The 19215-nt window shown below is 37.0% G+C and overlaps 1 protein-coding gene across 17 annotated transcripts in view; it reads left to right on the top strand.

Moving 5' to 3' along the window:
• ldb3 (LIM domain binding 3) overlaps window positions 1–19215 on the top strand; it is a 264313-nt gene that overhangs the window by 205919 nt on the left and 39179 nt on the right. For 10 of the 17 annotated variants that reach the window (XM_062977395.1, XM_062977393.1, XM_062977392.1 and 7 more), the window contains one exon: window positions 14937–14972. The exons of 6 other annotated variants lie outside the window; for them this stretch is intronic. In XM_062977395.1, coding sequence (XP_062833465.1) covers window positions 14937–14972 — 36 coding nt within the window. Of the gene's footprint in view, window positions 1–2331; window positions 3246–14936; window positions 14973–19215 lie in introns of those variants that run through there. One more of the 17 variants, XM_008114494.2, reaches the window with a different exon arrangement.

Below are 19215 nucleotides of genomic sequence, written 5' to 3' on the forward strand. Positions count from 1 at the left end.
TAGAAAGGAGAATTTACTTAATGGATATTGTATCTGTGCACATTAATTGAATTTGCACAATGGATTTCAGCACTAGTGTAGCATTTTTTTCCTTTTCCCAAGAATCTTTTATTCCTAAAACTTTTGTAATTACATTGTTGAAAATATCTGTCTTAATTGCATTTACACAAGGAGAATCTCAGACTTCTTCTTGAGCTCCATGGGCTCTATGACAAAAAAAAATCAAGTTGATCTAGTGGTGAGAGGTGATATTTGGTACTTTGCTAAGGGAATTGTAACATATGAGCAGGACTTGCGTGTGTGCTGTTCTGTCCTTCTTAACACCTGTTTTACTCTCCAGACTGGCACTAAAGCAAATATATATGTGGGCTTTAATATAAACTTCCCAAGAAGCTTACTAATAGAAACAGAAACCAAAATCGAATAGATTTCTTATGTACAAATCTTTCTATTTCCCTGACTACTGACTTCCATCTTTTAATTTTACAACTCTGTACTGAAACACCAAACTACTATCACAGTAGGAGGAAAATAGAGTTGTAGGATGCCTGGAAGATTCTGAGTGTTTTTAAGGTTTGGGGGGGGGGAGGCATACAGTTCCAGAATTTAATGGATTAGAAGGGAACTGATACCTTCCAAATATATATTTCAGCTGTTAGAGCAGTCTTGCCATGAAGCAGAGTATAGCAGCTACTACAAGCCTGAAATCTGGGGTGTCACTCAGTATTTATTATTCCAGTTTTACTGCAGGAACGGTGTCATTCGGATCTTTTGTCTTAGGTCCCAAACTGTTTGGGGTAGCTTTCTGCCTCTAAGCTTGACAAAAGATTGATGTGCCATATCAAAAGTTAGTGTATGTCACGCACATTCTCCCTACTGTGTTTCCCTGAAAATAAGACAGTGTCTTATATTAATTTTTGCTTCCAAAGATGTGCTAGGTCTTATTTTCAGGGGATGTCTTATTTCCAGGGTTTCCCCCCTCTTCTGCCAAGGAAGGCACGTGCAGCACGAAAGAGAAGGAGGGAAAAGTGCATGCCTTTTTTCTCCTTCTCCTTCATGCTGCATGTACCTTCCTTGGCAATGGCAGCTCCTTCTTCCTCTGTCAAGGAAGGCACATGTTGCGTGAAGGAAAAGGAGGGCAAGTTTCCCTCCTTTTCCTCCTCGCCGCACGCGTCTTCCTTGGTGGCAGCAGCTCCCTCCTCCTAGGTCAGTGATGGCCAACCTATGACACGCGTGTCAGCACTGACATGCCTAGGCATTTTTGCTGACACGCTGCTACATGCAGATTGATTGGATGACTAATGTCTTTGTGGCCAAATTTGGTGTGATTTGGTCCAGTGGTTTTGTTGTTTACTCCATGGGAATTATGCACATTACACACACACACACACACACACACACACACACACATATAAAATCATTCTATTATTATATTATTATTATTGTAGTATATTATTATATTATTACTATTATATTATTCATTATTCATGACTACATTGAAACTACAATAGAGAGAAATCAGCGTGGAAATTGCAAGAGGTACCATAGATTGTGTACATAAAAATAATGGTAGTAAGTAGTTTTTGATTTATTAAATATAGTTATATATTACAATTATATATTTTTGTTATTTAAACTATATATATTGTGAAATTATGAGTTTTTTTCTCAAAGTGACATAACACCCAAGTCATGCTAGGTTTTTTGGTGAATTTTGACACACCAAGTGCAAAAAGTTGCCCATCATTGTCCTAGGCCTTACTTTTGGGGGATGTCATATTTGGCAATACAGCAAAACCTCTACTAAGTCTTATTCTCAGGAGATGTCTTATTTTCGGGAAAACACGGTACTAACAGGGATAGGAAAATAATATGAAAGAGCTGCTCCGATATGTGTTTGATGTACTTTTGATGCAAATGCTTATAATGCTAAAATGCTAAAAACATTTGCTTTTGTTCGTGTGCACAGTAAACTTTTGCTGCCTGAGCAGATGGAAATGAGGAGGTTATACTGAGTTTCTAGCAAAAGCAGCCCTGTCAAGCCAAACCAAACAGATTGAGGGACAGGAATTTGTGCTAAAATCAAGTCAAACATTGAAAAATGACAACTTATCCCAATTTCAACCCAAATATTTTGTTTTTCTCTCCTTTTTCATAGAATTGATTTTTCGAGGCAACTTAAATCCAAATAAATTGCCATTGCCCAAATTATTGGGTGGGATAGTACTGCCAACAGTCCCTAACCCCTCTCTTCCTCCTTTTTCTTCCCCTCTCTCTTCTCTTTTTCTCCCTCTCTCTTTCCCCCTCTTTGTCTTTTTCTTTGTGCCACAGGGAAAGGTTTGAAACGGAACGTAACAGCCCACGCTTTACCAAATTGCGCAAGTGGCATCACGGCCTATCGGCGCAAATCCTTAATGTCTAAAGTTTTAAAAAATCTTATGAATAGTAAACAAGGGTGCAAGAGATATGTCCACTGAGGAATAAGCTGTTCTCCTAAGTTAGAGCTTAGGAGCGTCCCAGATACACTGAAAAGCATAATATGGTGGTGTTCGTGTTTTCTTGGAGTGCTTGTCTTTTTTTTTCTTCTTTCTATTGCTGGCCTGCTTCTCTCTACCATCATGTAAGTCTTCTAAACTGTAAAATTGATTTTCTTTTGATGGCCTGCACCACACCAAGAGTGGTATTGAAGTGCTGGCTAGCTTAGCTGTTACAATTTCTAGCTTTTAACTAATTCATGTGAAATGGAGAGATGGACAGACATGTGTGAGTAAGAATCATGTATTTATCGATAGGTGTATTTTGAGTGAGTGTTCTACGCAAGCTAAATAATATTTGAACTATCAAGTTAGACAGTATTGTGCCTATGCCTTGGATTTGCCAAATGTGTAGACATAGTTTGCATAGTTCAGTTATGTCATGTTAGATAAAACACTTAATGTCATGGCTTTTCTGTATGTGGCCTGCACTGAAGAGCCAAGGCTCAAATGTTGCATTTGAAACATTTGTCTTGCTATTAGTATAAAGTCTGGAAGGAGGTTGCTCAGGATTTACAGACGCAAAAGGCACAATATAGTACGTAGGCAAACTGGCCTTGAAGAAGTGAAAACATATGTATGCTCTGAGTTTTTAAAGCATGGCATAAATTTAGATAAGACTTTTCCTCTTCTGTATTGCTGTTATTTTGAAATCCACCATTCTCTGTATATAGCAGTGTGGTTTACCTGAAATAAAGTATCTAAAACAGATGAACTTATGTGCCTTCTTACCCTAAGTATCTTGCTTCATACATTCAGATTTTTGTCTTATTAATTATGATTGAGGAATGTGTCTGCTTTTTGGCTCATACTACTAGCAGAAGCCCTGGCAGATCTACAAAAAAGGGACAAAAAGAGGAAGGAAGGGATGAACCAGTGTAATATAGTAGTGATTGCAGGGTTGCACAAATGCATAACAACTAGAAACATTGTCAGATATTTTTGAATAATGAGTAATGTTTACTCGTTGCTTCCAAAAAGTTGGGATAATTTAGGTTTGGGCCACTTTTCTATTATTTAAGGTCCTTTTGCAAATAAAGACATAAATAAAGTAACTTTTTAGAAACATGTTAGAAACCTGTTACTCTGAAAAATGGTAATTCCCACATTACTTGAGGGAAAATAACAAGTTACAACTTAAGTAGCCCGCCCATTCCAAACTGTGTGGCACACTGTTTCTTGCTTTTTTTATAAGGAAGGTTAGCTCTCAATAGAAAGAGGAAAATCCCTCCAGGACCTCTTCACATGGCCTTTGGGGCCATGCTGTTTTCCGGCAGTTGCCAGAAAAATGGCAAGCCCATGGGGTACCTTGTAGCGCCCACAAAGCCTCTCTCCTTCCCCATCACATGCTGGCAATGGGACAAGGCACATTGGTGCCCTGTCCCTGTTCCCATCAGATGAGTGAAAGGGCAGTAATGTGTGTTGTTCCATTGCCCTTTCCCCCATTAAATGGGAGAAAGGGCAAAAAAAATTGTCTCTTCCTACTATTCTATGATTCTATGATGATGCTCGACAGGCCCCATCTAAAAGTGGGAAAAGGAGCTGAAGAAACCCCAATGTGATGAGGTAGAATTGTATTCGGACAAGTATGTCAGGCTATCATTTCCCTTTACAATTTCCAGTTTTTCCATCTTTGCTATTAGAGATCAATTTTTCCTTTGCACTTTTATCCTTTACTTTGAGAATCTAAACACTGCTACATCAAAATTTTGTCTAATTACTTTTTAAAAAGGAACAATATACATGTGGGGTGAGTTCAAGCACATTTATTTATGTAACCGCCAGCCGACAAATCCAGTGCATTATTACAGCAGCACTATTGTGTGGGTATACATTTTCCAACAATTGCAAGCTCATCCAAGACATTTGCTCTCAATAGCAAAGATCATGATAACATATCTTTTACTATTCCATGTATAAAAGTTGACTTGGCTGCTACTCTCAGACTCCTGTTCTGCAATAACCTATAGTGTCACCAGGTTCTGTGCGGCAGAACAATTTCCATCAGACGGACGATGACTGACCCCGCGGGGCCTGTAGCCAGAGCAATCTGTTATAACTGAAATACTGCAAATGCTCCCTCTATCCCCCCTCCAGAGCCTCTTAGTGGATCGATATTTACTATTAGCTGACCCTGCTAATAGTCTGCTTTTAATTTGTTTTTATTATAACATGTTTTTAACTTGTTCTTTTATTTGACTTTTATGGGAACTGCGATTCCCCTTTTCGGGCACCTGTGCCCATTTCCATATATTCTGGTCATAGACCGCAATAAATTGCTGACTGACTTGGCTGTCAGCTGAATACTATTTCAGTGTTGGCAATGAAATAGAAACAGCCTTTGGACCCAAGGGAAGGAAGCTAGCTTAGGAAGAGTAGGGAAAGCTGCTTGGCACACACTTTTCTGCCATCTTTCAATCACCCTATTCTTTATATAATGGTAGAGGTAGCCCTTTCAATGATAGTGGGGAACTCGTTTTGGAAATGAGAAACATGGTACCACGCAATGAAGCAAGTAGATGCACAGTAGAATGAGGAAATTAAACAGTTGGTAGGTTGGAAACAGTACTTCTTCAGAGTACAAATGGGGGAGGATGTAACTTTTTAAAACACTCTACAGTTTAACTCCTTTCCCTTCACCCCAAAACAAAACAAAACAATACACAACTACAGTAGAGTCTCACTTATCCAACACTCACTTATCCAATGTTCTGGATTATCCAACGTATTTTTGTAGTCAATGTTTTCAAAACATCATGATATTTTGGTGCTAAATTCATAAATACAGTAATTACTACATAGCATTACTGTGTATTGAACTACTTTTTCTGTCAAATTTGTTGTATAACATGATGTTTTGGTGCTTCGTTTGTAAAATCATAACCTAATTTAATGTTTAAGAGGCTTTTCCTTAATCCCTCCTTATTATCCAACATATTCGCTTATCCAACATTCTGCTGGCCCGTTTATGTTGGATAAGTGAGACTCTACTGTATGTAGTGAACAAAAGAAAGAGAAAAATACCTTATACTGTTTTGCTCATTTTCTATACATATTTTTAACATGGGAGATTATTCAAATGTATCGTTCTCCATCTGAATTCTGATGGTTGATAGTTCAATCTATGACTTTATTTCTGTGCACGTGGAAAATGTATCATACTTCCAAAACTATGAAGGTCAGCACACTTTACCAATATAACTAGTTTCCTTTGGGGAAAGCCCAAAACTATACATTTTTACAGTTGATATGACCTCGATCTACCAGGGTGAACGCCCAAGTTTCTCTTCATCCTTCCCCAATCTAGAAGGCAATGAGGCAGAGTATGGCATTGTGGAGAAGCTTCTAAATTTAAGTGCACTTTCCTCCTGAAGATTGTAACATACAACTCCTGTCAATTCTATCTTGCACAGGCAATGTTGAAACTTCACATAGGTGAATTCCCAAGGAACTCTGGAAAGCCATAGCTGTTAAACCCTGAAATATAAGTTCAATTATGAATACAGGTGGCTGGAAAACATGCTGTTTTCCTTTAAGTAGAATCAGAGCCAAACCGAACTCAAAAAAATTATAAAACCAATTTCTGAGTATGTTGCTGCAGTGATAGTTCTTAGACTGAGTGTAGGAAGTTCATTCTCCATATGATGAGGGCAGGTGTCTTCTCCTCCCACTCAGTCCATGAGCTACCCATTTGTTTTATCAACTTACTGAAGCAACTTTCAGATGCAATTCCAGTGGTAGAGATTATTACAATACAAGAGGTATTACTGAACTGAACAGGCAAACTTATGAGCCAAAGACTAGCTTGAATATACTACAAGGAAGGGATTTCTCCTCTGCCAGTGAGGTATCTAAACTTGTGCTGTTCAATCTGATGGACAGAGCCGGCCCTAGGTATTTTTCAAGTGTAAGCGAACAGAATTTTGGCACCCCCCCCCCCAAAACCAATAACTGAAAAATAAAAGTGGATAAGCGAAAATGTTGGATAATAAGGAGAGATTAAGGAAAAGCCTATTAAACATCAAATTACATTAAGATTTTACAAATTAAGCACCAAAACATCATATTTTACAACAAATCAACAGAAAAAGCAGTCTCGACTGCGCCCCCATATGTTTTGCACCCGAAGTGACCGCTTAATTTGCCTCATTGTTAGACCGGCTCTGCTGATGGAATTCAGAAAAGGGAAGCAGCTATTTGTGGGTAAATGTAGATCAGCTGTAACAATTTTATAAACACCAAGTAGGGGTTTAAAACTGTCAGGATCAAGCCAGACATCTCTACAACTCTGTGCCAAGTATTATCTTTCTTGGATTCAGGTACTTTCTTGTGTGTTTCGAATGTTGCTTCCTGTTTGGCAAACAGAAGGGGATTCTTCTAGGGTCCCTTCTGTGCCATTTTGAAGCTTTCAACACTGAAAGCCAAAAAAAAATCCTTCATGGCATATCTACACCATAAACTTAGATGTTTTTTTAAAATGGGTTTCATTCCATGGATTCCCTTTCCCGAAGAATCCAGGATATGGTAACTTATAGAAATTATAAAAATGACTTATTTGGACCACATCTGTGGAAATGCCTTCACCATCGGCATAGCAGACCATGTGGCAGTGGAATTGTGGACTCTTAGGCCCCTTCCACACAGCTGAATAAAATCCCACATTTTCTGCTTTGAGCTGACAGTGGGGACTCAGATAACCCAGTTCAAAGTAGATGCTGTGGGATTTTCTGCCTTGGTATTCTAGGTTATACGGCTATGTGGAAGGGCCCTAAGTCCCCTAAAATAATGTCTGAGCTCTGATAATTTGCTGAGGGTGCTTGGAGGTCTCTCTTGATGACATATAATAACTCTTTACTGAACTACAATTCCAGAGTTCTCTGGGGAAATGGAATGACTCCAATGTGTTGTCGAAGGCTTTCATGGCCGGGATCACAGGGTTGTTGTATGTCTTTCGGGCTGTGTGGCCATGTTCCAGAAGTATTCTCTCCTGACGTTTCGCCCACATCAATGGCAGGCATCCTCAGAGGTTGCCTCACAACCTCTGAGGATGCCTGCCATAGATGTGGGCAAAACGTCAGGAGAGAATACTTCTGGAACATGGCCACACAGCCCAAAAGACGTACAACAACCCTGGAATTACTCCATTTTAAACCTGTGGTATAGATATTCCCTGTTGCTGGCTCATCTTGATTAATGCTTTCATTTTGCTTGAGATTACATTCAGAGCTGTGTGCGTTTTGCATTTTATCCAAATATGGAATAGACACAGAATTTTAGAATTGGGCATCAAATTCACCATCTTAAGAAATGTTCAGTTTTTAGTTTTAAGAAAAAGTTTTTAAAAATTATCGAATCAAAATGGAAAGAGAAGTCAATAAATTTTCTTTACCAGATACCACATCCATTGAAGTGCCAAGAATATATATATGACTAATGGAAATACAATAAATGACCAAAATCAGAACTTATGTGTAAGTTGCTGAGTTCGATTTCTTTAGGAGCAAAATTGTGAATTCAGAATGGCAGTAGAATTTTTTATTTGCAGAAACATGACCAAAAACAAAGAGCACACAGGCCTGAGCAAATAAATGAATGGTGTGGAAATGAAGCTCTGGCAGTGACATGGTTTAAATGACTTTGTACAACTGGCTGTTAGCATGTGATTTTATACTAGCCTTCTACCACAGATTATTTCCAAGCTAGCTAGTGTTGTCTTTCTATCTGCACTAACCAGAATGTGTTAAGGAAGAAACCATTTCTCTTATGTTAGCCAAGCAAGTTAATTTAATAGTAAAGGCAATGTACAGTAGAATCTCACTTATCCAACATTCACTTATCCAACGTTCTGGATTATCCAATGCATTTTTGTAGTCAATGTTTTCAATATATCGTGATTTTTGGGTGCTAAATTCATAAATACAGTAATTACTACGTAGCATTACTGTATATTGAACTACTTTTTCTGTCAAATTTGTTGTATAACATGATGTTCTGTTGCTTAATTTGTAAAATCATAACCTAATTTGATGTTTAATAGGCTTCTCCTAAATCTCTCCTTATTATCCAACATATTCGTTTATCCAACATTTTGCCGGCCCGTTTATGTTAGATAAGTGAGACTCTACTGTAATTCATTTTAGCAAGAAATGCCAACCTGAGAAAAAAGGAAGTGAAATTACTCTTCTGCTCCTTACGCTACATTGTTAAGAGCCATGCTTCACATTATGCCAAATTGTAAATAATAATATCATTATAGACTAAAATTGCATCGTCCATCTCTTTGCCATCTCTTAATAATGTTTAAGATGACTTTGAGTTTGCCCATTTTACATCATGCTAATTTTTGCTTCCTAACTGAAGAAAACTGTCCTGTCAATAGCTATCTCTTATCTCTCATATCAAAATCACATTTTACTGTTTGTCAGGACCCAAAGACATTTTGCGGATTTTACCAAATATAGTTTGACCAACTGAATTTTACATTTATTTAGCATAGAATCCGATGACATGATAAATGCAATCGTTATGCCAATCCGTAGCCTTAGAACTGGGGTGAATTTCAGTTACTGTTACAATTAGCTCTCCACATTCACTGAGGCTAGGGATACAGAATCCCATGAAAGTGAAAAACTCTGAATAAAGAAATTGCTATTTTTTAACCTGAATAACACCACTCTATCGATTTTTAGGTCTTCCAGCATGATTCTATGATCAACTACCACTGGAAGATGATTGGAGGACCTATAAATTCTTAGAGAAGTGTCTAGATCTTCTAGCATGATTAGAAAAAGTTGACTATGGAATCACACTGGGTAACTTAGAGAATCCTAGTGAGAATAATTTTGATTGAATCATTGAATAATCAAACCTAAATAAAGCCAAAACCTGGAGGGTAGACTGTATTTGGAATCTTCCTCCACTTTCCAAATTGTCATCCTGGTGAACAACCAAGGAGAAAAGCAGTCCTCATTGAAACAGAAAAGAGGTGGCATGAACTGTGACAAGTAGAAGCCTATAGCCAAAAAGGGCTAATACACCCATGCAAGTCCATTGCTTCATTATTTAGTGTATAACTCTGGTGTATGAACTGGCTTGTTGAGAAGTATTCTCTTTGAGGTGGTGCAGAGGTTCTGCCTGTGGTGTTTGGTTGGACATTGCTTAGTTGCATATGTAAGATATGACTTTATGTCTTGGTTATCAAGTGAAGAACATGTGTCTGTCAAAGAGTCTTGAATGTCCCCAGCTGGGGAAGAGCGAGAAACTTTGCTTCCTTCCATTTGCTCTTATATGCAGATTAGACTATGGAATCTATTACACTGTTGGTGCAATGAGAAATATTTTTCTAAACCAGACTGTTAGTTAGAATTCAAAACATCTTACTGAAATTTGTACTGATTATTCCATTTTTTCCATCTATGCCTCTGTAAAGAAACATATTTTCTCCACTTTATTGTTTCATATCATTGTCTCTGATTTAAATTGATACAACTCCCTGCCGTCATCATCCAGTAGATCCCTTGATTCAGAAACTAGGTGAATGCTTTAGATGAGATTCAACTGAAAACAAATAGTGTGTTCTGAAATTTTCCTTACAGCTTGGAAGGATGACTTAGACAAGGTGCATATAAAGTCATTAAAATCATGCTCCTGTGCATCTTCAAGTTGACACCAGTTTATAGTGACTGTCATAGAATCTTTATAATGGGTGACATTTGCCATTGCCTTTTTTAAGGCTGCTAGAGTGAGCCTTGCTAAAGATCACACAATGGTTTTCTGCGGCCGAGAAGGGATTCAGAGCCTGGTCTCCCAATCTTAATCCAAACCACTCAAACCACTATACCATGCAATTCTCATCATGACATGATTAAGAGGAAAGCAGAAGGAAGGAAAGAAGGAAGGAAGGAAGGAAGGTTGCAGCAGGTTTAAAACTAAGGACTTTATCACACGAGGCCGCTAAAGCACAATCACACAAAAGGTACCTGTTGATGATATTTACCACATGGCGTCATGTGCACCTATAGTGACATTGCTCTTGTGCTGAGATGTGAATGAAATAATTTCAATAATAATATGTTTCTATTTGCTTGATCATGATGAGACAATGGGCTGGTGTGATAAAGTCCTAACTGCTTTATTTCAGCCTGAGGTTTTGGGATTCCAACCCACTTTTTCAGATGTACTGAAGTAGTACCACATAAAACTCAAAGGTTTATTGGGACAGTTATATAATTATGGGGATAAGATCCGTGTGTATTAGAAACATTGTTTTTCATCAGTCCATCTGAAGAAGTGGACTGAAATCAACAAAAGCTCATAAGTCATTCTTAAACATGATGTTATATTCCTTCTTTCCTCCTCCTCTCACCCTTTTCCTTTCTATGTTTGAGCAGACACAATTATTTTGTTGCAGATTGCTGCATTGTGTCATGATCATTTATTGTGGTAATCTGTATTCACCCATCTTGTTGTAGTAAGGGAAAGAAGGGGTATGTTAAACAAAGGACTGTTGGTTACATGTACACTATTGTAAAATACCAGCCAGTAAGTATTATTTGGTTAATCTGGTCTATTGGGAGTATCTTTTATGCAAATAAAAGGACTCTTTTCATTTGAAAAATGGACTAAGATGCAGGGAAGCTCCTTCTGGATGAAGAGAAAAAACATTGTATCTCCCTATATGGCTTCCCTCTGTGAACGGGACACAGATTAGAAAATAAGAATGGAAAGAATATATGAAAATATTTGGAAAATGATTGAAAAATATGTTTCATGAATATTGGGAAATTCTGATAAGGAAGATCTTATATTGGTGAGAATCTTCACAGTTAAGGACTTATTCTGCTGAAAAATTCACATTTCTTTATTTATTGGCATAGAAAATAGCATTTTCTGCCCAAAAAGCCAACATTTGGATTTTGTACAGAATATGTCTGTGAATTGCCTTCAAAATCCATAATTTTGGAGGCATTCCTGAAGAAAAAAATTATTCATTGCTTTCTCAAGAATGAAATTAGTAAAAAAAAATTTATATCGCTTGATGAATTTTACTTTTTGACTATACTTTCCAGAATTTCATAAACAGTATGATTCATAAGTAGGATATTCTAGATACTGTAGTAAAAGAAGTAATTTTTCTAAGCACCGGTTATGAGTATCTATCTACCCTTCTGGAGCAACTTCTTGCAAAGTAATGTAAGGGTGAATTGGGTAAAAAATATATATTGCTCCAGAAAAAATCAATTTATGAGCGGAGTTCAAATCAAGGTCAGCAAATCTCAAAAACTGGCTGTGGAAGAATGGAACTCAGATTGGTTCCCTATGGCCTTTGTCACAGGATAATGCAAAAAACAAAAACACCATACCTTAGAGTAGGAGAAATAGGAAATGAACAGAATCTAAGTTATGGTTAGTATAATCTACACTTTTTTCATTTTCTTTTTTATGATAACTTTAGAGGCCTAATGCTGCTAGAAGCCTAATCTTTGGTCTTGTCTTTGGTCTGGATCATTTGCTTTATTTGCTGTAAACTTGGCTACATTGGAAATAAACTATGCTTCAATTTTTTTCAAGCTGAATGGGCGTGATACGTTAGTTCTTGCATGCCCTTTGGTTCTTGCTATATTATTTTAACATTTCTTTTCATTCACAGATTACTTTTTCTAGCGCACTTACTCAGGCACCACTGAGCACCTATTTTAGTCTGATCACTGTTCTGTATGGAATCTTGCAAATGAATCAATATTTGGCATGTCCACTATAAACTATATTCTATGTAGGTTATTTTGTCTCTACAACAGAGAAGGTGTATTATGGGTTCAAATTTTCTTTCTCAAAGGTCCGGGACTGGTTAATATGTCTGCCTTGAACATAAATTTCAAACTATTTCAAAAGTAGTTCTGATAAAGGAGTTAATATCACCAAAAAATGATAAATTCCTCGCTCCCATGGAACACAGGAACATTGGGCCCTCTGTATCCATGGGAGTTGATTCTAGTGACCTCCATGGAGACCAAAAATCTGTGGATGCTCAAGTTTCATTATGTAAAGGACAAAATCAAGTTTTGTTTTTAGGATTTTTTAAAATGTATTTTCTAGTCAGGGATGATTGAATCATGTTGTTATATATTTGTGTTCCATTGTATATTGTCATGCATCCATTGCATCAGAGCTACAAAAATAATCTTTATTTCTAATTTTATTTCTAAGAAGAAATGAGAAGTTGGAGGCAACCTAGTAATTCAGAAAGCAATGGCAATTGTGTACCCAGTTGGGCATAGTCCCTCTGGAATCTAATTGGGGTCTCTAACAGTTATTAGCAGCTTTGCATTTCTGCACAGAGAAACTATTTTGTGTGATGCAGAAAATTCACACATAAATCAGGATGTGAATTTTGCAATTGATAAGCCTAAACTGAGAATAGTTTACTTCATGTACTAGATAAATGGTCTAATAGTGTATTCTGTCATTTAAAAAAGAATGCCTGCTTTTTAAAAGGATGACAATTATTGAAACTAAAGATTGAAATTTGGGGCAAGTGAAGTGCTGCCCATAAACTTTATTCAGGCCTCCCAGAACTTCTGCCCTCCTTATTGCTTCAATTTTTAGAAGGGAAAATCACAACAACCCCAACAACTCATAGGGTAAATTCATCATGTTTTGAGGTTCCCTTTAATAGGGCCTGCAAAGAGGTCCTTTTTTGCCTTTTTGTTAAATAAAGCCCTATTCCCAGGCTAAAACAGCTCAGAGGCTCTCAAAAACAAAGGAAAAATCCTCTCCATCTCCCACATTTGTATTTGGGTTTTTTTTAAAAAATACAGTAGAGTCTCACTTATCCAACACTCGCTTATCCAACGTTCTGGATTATCCAACGCATTTTTGTTGTCAATGTTTTCAATACATCATGATATTTTGGTGCTAAATCCGTAAATACAGTCATTACTACATAGCATTACTGCGTATTGAACTACTTTTTCTGTCAAATTTGTTGTATAACATGATCTTTTGGTGCTTAATTTGTAAAATCATAACCTAATTTGATGTTTAATAGGCTTTTTAAAAAACCCTCCTTATTATCCAACATATTCGCTTATCCAACATTCTGCCGGCCCGTTTATGTTGGATAAGTGAGACTCTACTGTAGCAAAACAAACTGTTAGGATTTTCTGTCCTAGGGAAAACTACCTTAAAATATAGCAGAGCATTCAAAATATAAAAACAAGATACTTAAATAGTTGAGCATCCAGCTCACAGCAAGCAAGGCGTGAAGTGCCATGTGGTTGTAAAGAATTTAGAGCTTAGGAGGCAGAGATCCAGAGTTCAAACTTTAAAGTTATGAAAGGTTTATTTACATTAAAAAGAATAATTGCATTTCTAAATAGTAAACAATTGGGTCTGGGCTACTCTAACTCCGTCTCTCTAGGGTTCAAAAAAGAGGGGGGAAACCCCAAGCACACATTTCTCCTGACACACAAGCAGAGAGAGATCTCAAAATTCACAGCACATGCCAAGATATAAGAAGTAGAATCCAAAGACAAAAGGCATGCACCTGCAAAGCATCCATTCTCCATAACCAATCAGAATGAGAGCAGAAACAGAAGAAAATAGATAGATTCCAACTGTCATTCAGGAGACCGGGGGGGGGGGGGGGGGATTTGTTTGAGCCTATTTTAAACTAACTTAATTACTTCTTATTGAGAACTTGGGCAGTGTAGGATTGAATTCCAACACAAATAAGGGTTTGGAGACACATGAGATGTGTCCCTTCAATGGGGCTGTAATTCTGTAAGGTCCTCCCAAGAATGATGTTCTTCTTGGGAGGACCTTACAGAATCTGGCAGTTGCCCATCGTTGGCCTACATATTTTAAAAATGTTTTAAAAATTGAAATGCGTTTACATCTGTAAAGCACATTGTTTAAAAACACATTGATGATACTTGAATGATTGAACATAGTATCCTGAACAAGAAACAAAACATTCACTATCTGGATTCTAAGAACATGTGTGGTCACCAATTAGAAGTGATGTGTGCCTTTTCCCATTGTTCACCATCTGATAGCTAGGGTTTGGATCTACGTGGATTGCCACTATTATTCCAATTCTGGAAAATGGGAAGCATGATGATAAACTACCTCCTATCCAAGTGGGACAATAGAATGAAAATACTTCACCACTTCAGCAAGAATTAGGCTTACGTCTGTGTGGAAACACAAATGGGTGCTGTGCTTTAACTCACTTCATCAGACATTCTTGATGGGTCTCTCTTCTGTGAATGGACGATGTCAGAAAGCCCTCTGCTTTGTCAGCTTCTCAAACTGGCCATGAATTTTTGCACAGATCAGTGCTTCCCTCACTATGGGAACATTTGCTGATTTCATTCATATTGTATTCCCCTCCTTCCACAGCAGCAAGAAAAATGTTCCTGAATCATCTGAAAACAGGTAATGTGTGTAGAATATTTGACACCCTTATTTGTTACAGGAGATTGCTTCATAGTCCATTCAGATTCATTTACTAAACAGTGGCATCTAGTGAACAATTATGTGCTTTTAACAATGGCATTTATATTATCCTTCATCCTGGACTGATGGACATTTGTTTTTGAATTCCTTGACAATACATACTGATAGTGATTGTTGTTTTAATTTACTTGAAATTTTCTCTCACATATGTAAAGGTGTCTATATGTCTAGAAGGTTGTGATCTAGGTGAATATCTGTTTTCATCAGGATAGATATCAGAATTTCAAGCATAAGTCAACTATACTATTTTTTTTCTAAAATATTTTTGCTATATAATAGAATAGTTATCTTCTAAAACTGAATTACCAATTCTGTTCTAAAAATTCACTGATAAAATTTAGATAATTGGGGTATCTATATCCATTTCTTCATTTTACTCTTTGTTGGGTTTTGCAATGCTGTTGAAATGCAATTAGTTTGACTGCTCCTGTGAAATTCAACCATATTTGGCACACGTCTCTTCCATTCGTATTTCCCAATATTGCTCTACAACGAAATCTATGCTTTCCAAGTTTACTGGAAGGGTAAATCCATAAATTGTGGGTTGGATCCAAAAGTATACTTCTAACAAGCAGAAGCCATATTTTGCTCAAGAGTTGCTTCAATAAAAAAACTAATTCCAAAAGTGATTGTCGGTCAAGGATTTGCCAAAAGCTTGCAGAACATCATGAACATAAGATGCATGAGAATTGTATGTAGAACCTCCTTAACATGACAGTGAGCAGATTATCCTCCCCCAATTTGGCATAGTAATTCCCATTATCTCCAACCAACATGAGCATTAGAACTGAACTTACAGTTATTTTTATTTCTGATCTCATTTCTTGGGATTCATCTAACAAAAAGTTTATGCCACTGAATATAGTAACATGTGAATCCCCAATACTAACATTAAAAATTCTAATGTTTATAAAGATAAGCTCTGCTGCTGTGAATGTCTTTTCTGATAGTCAAATCAGGAAAATGCAAATCAGTTTTTTGCTACCAGAGCTATCAAAGCTTTACATGAATGCCTAACATACCTTCATGTTTTCTATTTCCTGATTTTAAAAGAAACTCATTAAGCTCTCCCTCCCAAAATCTTCCCAATTTCACCTCTCAGCAAACTTAGATGTTAACAGAGCTCGTGTGGCACTGGAGCTTGGTGGATGACCCTACCACATGGAAATGGGACCACCAATCCAGCTCTATTCCCATACAAAAAGTTATATGCTGAAACTGCTGGTCCTAGATGAGACCAGGGATTCCTGTTTTTTTTTAAAAAAAATGCATGAAGTTATTTCATTGAAATCTGGAACCACAGTGAAAGCCAAGAACAATACAAAACATAAGGCACATTCAAACTGATTTTTAAAACCAGAAAGATCCAAAATTTGTTCTTTTTCTTTCTGATTTCAGTTTGAATATCCACACATTATGTTTATTCCAGAATATCTGCGGTCTATGCTCAGAGACATTATATAGGCTACCTCCCAGGTCAGTTTATTTAGGCCAGTATAAACTCAGAAATAACAGTATCAAAATCTGGAGTTTTCAGTCAGTCTGGATGTATCTTTGCTGAATAAGCATGTAGCTCTATGTGCTTGATGTGCTAGCTACATGAAAACTTGAATACATGAAACCAAAACCTAAGAACAAGTAATGGAGAGCTGTTTTCCCCTTAAATTCAATGTTGTTCTCAAAGGATTGTACCAGAAGAAACCACTTAAAAGGTCTCAATCCCTCCCATGACATCACTTTACACACACCTGCTTTTCCTTTCCTTATCTCTTAGCTGCTGAGAAAACCTAGTCTGTCTTTGTTTAACATTTTGTCTCCAGAGTACAAGGTAACTTGATCTGGAAAAACATTTGTCTCCCACATCCCTTTCAGACTGCAACTCTGTCAGATTCTCATGAGAACTAATATCAGTTTCTCCAGTTGCCTGCAAATCCATAACAACTTCCTCCAAGCCATTTCCATTCTCTCCTGGCCTCCCCGTCTCCATCCCAGCATCCCCTTCCTCATCCTCTGAGCACTCAGACTGTGACCAAGCTATGACACACACTTACAGTTATATTTAGGCAGAGTTCTCTTCCATTGATTTCTGTATTATATCCTAGAGGGAGAGAAGACTACAGTTGGCCCTCCATAGAGAAATCACTTTTGAGGATTTAACTCTTCACAGTTTTGATCAATATATTATGTGTATTAATCTCTGGGTCTTCAAGCATGACTTCATAGTCAGATTTCATCAGAGGTGACGATCCAACATACTGGATCAGTCCCAGATTATGAGTAGATCGACCCTAGAAGGGGTTCTTGACAGTAAGACCATATCAACAATAAAATTAATTATCTATAACGGTAATGCTGTCTGGAAACCTTTACTGAAGATTTTCAAATATAGCTGGGTGGGCCATGTGATCATAATTCTCCTACTCTAAATTATTTTTGTTTAAACAGAAATTATAATAGATGACATAAAAAAACTCCTTCCAGTTCTTTGTATTTTATCTTCAGATTGCTCAATGAGAACAAAACAAATATTAGTCACTGTAATTCTGCTTATGTATAGGTTTTAGGCATGGCAGCCAGTGCGGTGTAGTGGTTTGACCATTGAACTACAATTCTGGAGATCAGGGTTTAGATCCTCACTTGGCCATGGAAATCCACTGGGTGACCTTAGACAAGTCACATTCTCCCAGTCTCAGAGGAAGAAACCCTACTCTGAAGAAACCCTGCCAAGAAAATGCCATGATAGGTTCACATTAGGATTACAGTAAGTCAGAAATGGCTCAAAGGCATGCACAACAACAAGGTTTTAGGCACAAAGACACATCAAGTCTGGACACATCAAGACACGTCACATAAAGCATCTGTGTAGACAATGTAAATAATATTTTCTTAAAGTATCTCAGTGAGCCAAGGCACACTATAAGAGAAAAACAACATTTTTTCATCTTCATAAGAAAATGGCTAGATTAGCACTGCTTTGTCATTAGCAGCTAGGACATATTCTATTTTATTTGTGGGGTCCCCTTCTTTTTTCCCATCTATAACATTGCATTTTGCACAAACAAGATTTTTTGTGTGCAAAAATGTATTTTGTGCAAAAAAAAAAAAGAATTTTGCACATGAAAACCTTTATAAATGTTTTGGAAAAATTAATACCCTGAAATATAAAAAATACATCAAAATATACAAAACTACAGCTTGATACACCTACTCCCATTTGAGAATTCCTACTCATTTAAGTGGATGGCTACAGTTTTATTTGTGTAAGAAAAGTGGCAGATCGTTTCCCTCTGTGAAAGCAAGCAGAACTTGCAATACAGAATATGAGAGTTCTAAGGATGTTACATTTCCCATAGCTGCAAGGAATGTATTCAATTAATTTGAAATTTGCTTAGTGAAATCATTGCGCACTGGAACTGTGACCAATGCAGGCAATCAAATTCCAGATTTATCCTTACACATCTTGAAATAAATGCTGGTGAAATAGAATTCAACTGCAAAGATGAAAGCATTTCCAAATTCACTCCAGATCAGCATGTACCCTTCAGTTATTGCTTGCCTGTGTTTCCAGGTTCTAAATTTTACTCATGGTACAGGTGAAAATATGCTAGTTTTCTGCATTTCCTAAAAGAAATTAATAACAACTTACATTGTGTGTGCATTTTTTTCAAAGAACCACAATCTGACCAGTTGTTATTCTCTATGCGAGCAGTGCTATCCACTTACAGCTTAAAGGATTCAATGTGGGTTTTATACATTTTTATAGCAGTTTTGAAATCATTTAACATCTGCCAGATTGTTTACTGCTTTATAGGAATGTATCAAAGCTTTACCACCAGCCTATATGTGTATTTCATCAGTATGGTGTTACCTTGGATGAAATTTCATTTGTATTGTGTTCATCTGCATGATGCTAAGTGCTTAAAGGCTTAGGCTGGAGCAACACTGCTATACAATGTAGTTTCAAACTGCATTATGCTGTAGTGTAGATCCAGGGTTAGATTTCCCCAGGCAAATCTGAAACCCGATAAGATGGTTGAACCAAAAGAAAATTGCAAAATATTTGTATAGTTCACATAAACATGCATATTAAATAATTTCTCATTTATATAGTACTTGATAGGTTGCAGTTAACTATGGTCCCTTCTATACTGCCATATAATCC

The sequence above is a fragment of the Anolis carolinensis genome, chromosome 3 (assembly GCF_035594765.1).
Source record: "Anolis carolinensis isolate JA03-04 chromosome 3, rAnoCar3.1.pri, whole genome shotgun sequence".
NCBI lineage: Eukaryota > Metazoa > Chordata > Lepidosauria > Squamata > Dactyloidae > Anolis > Anolis carolinensis.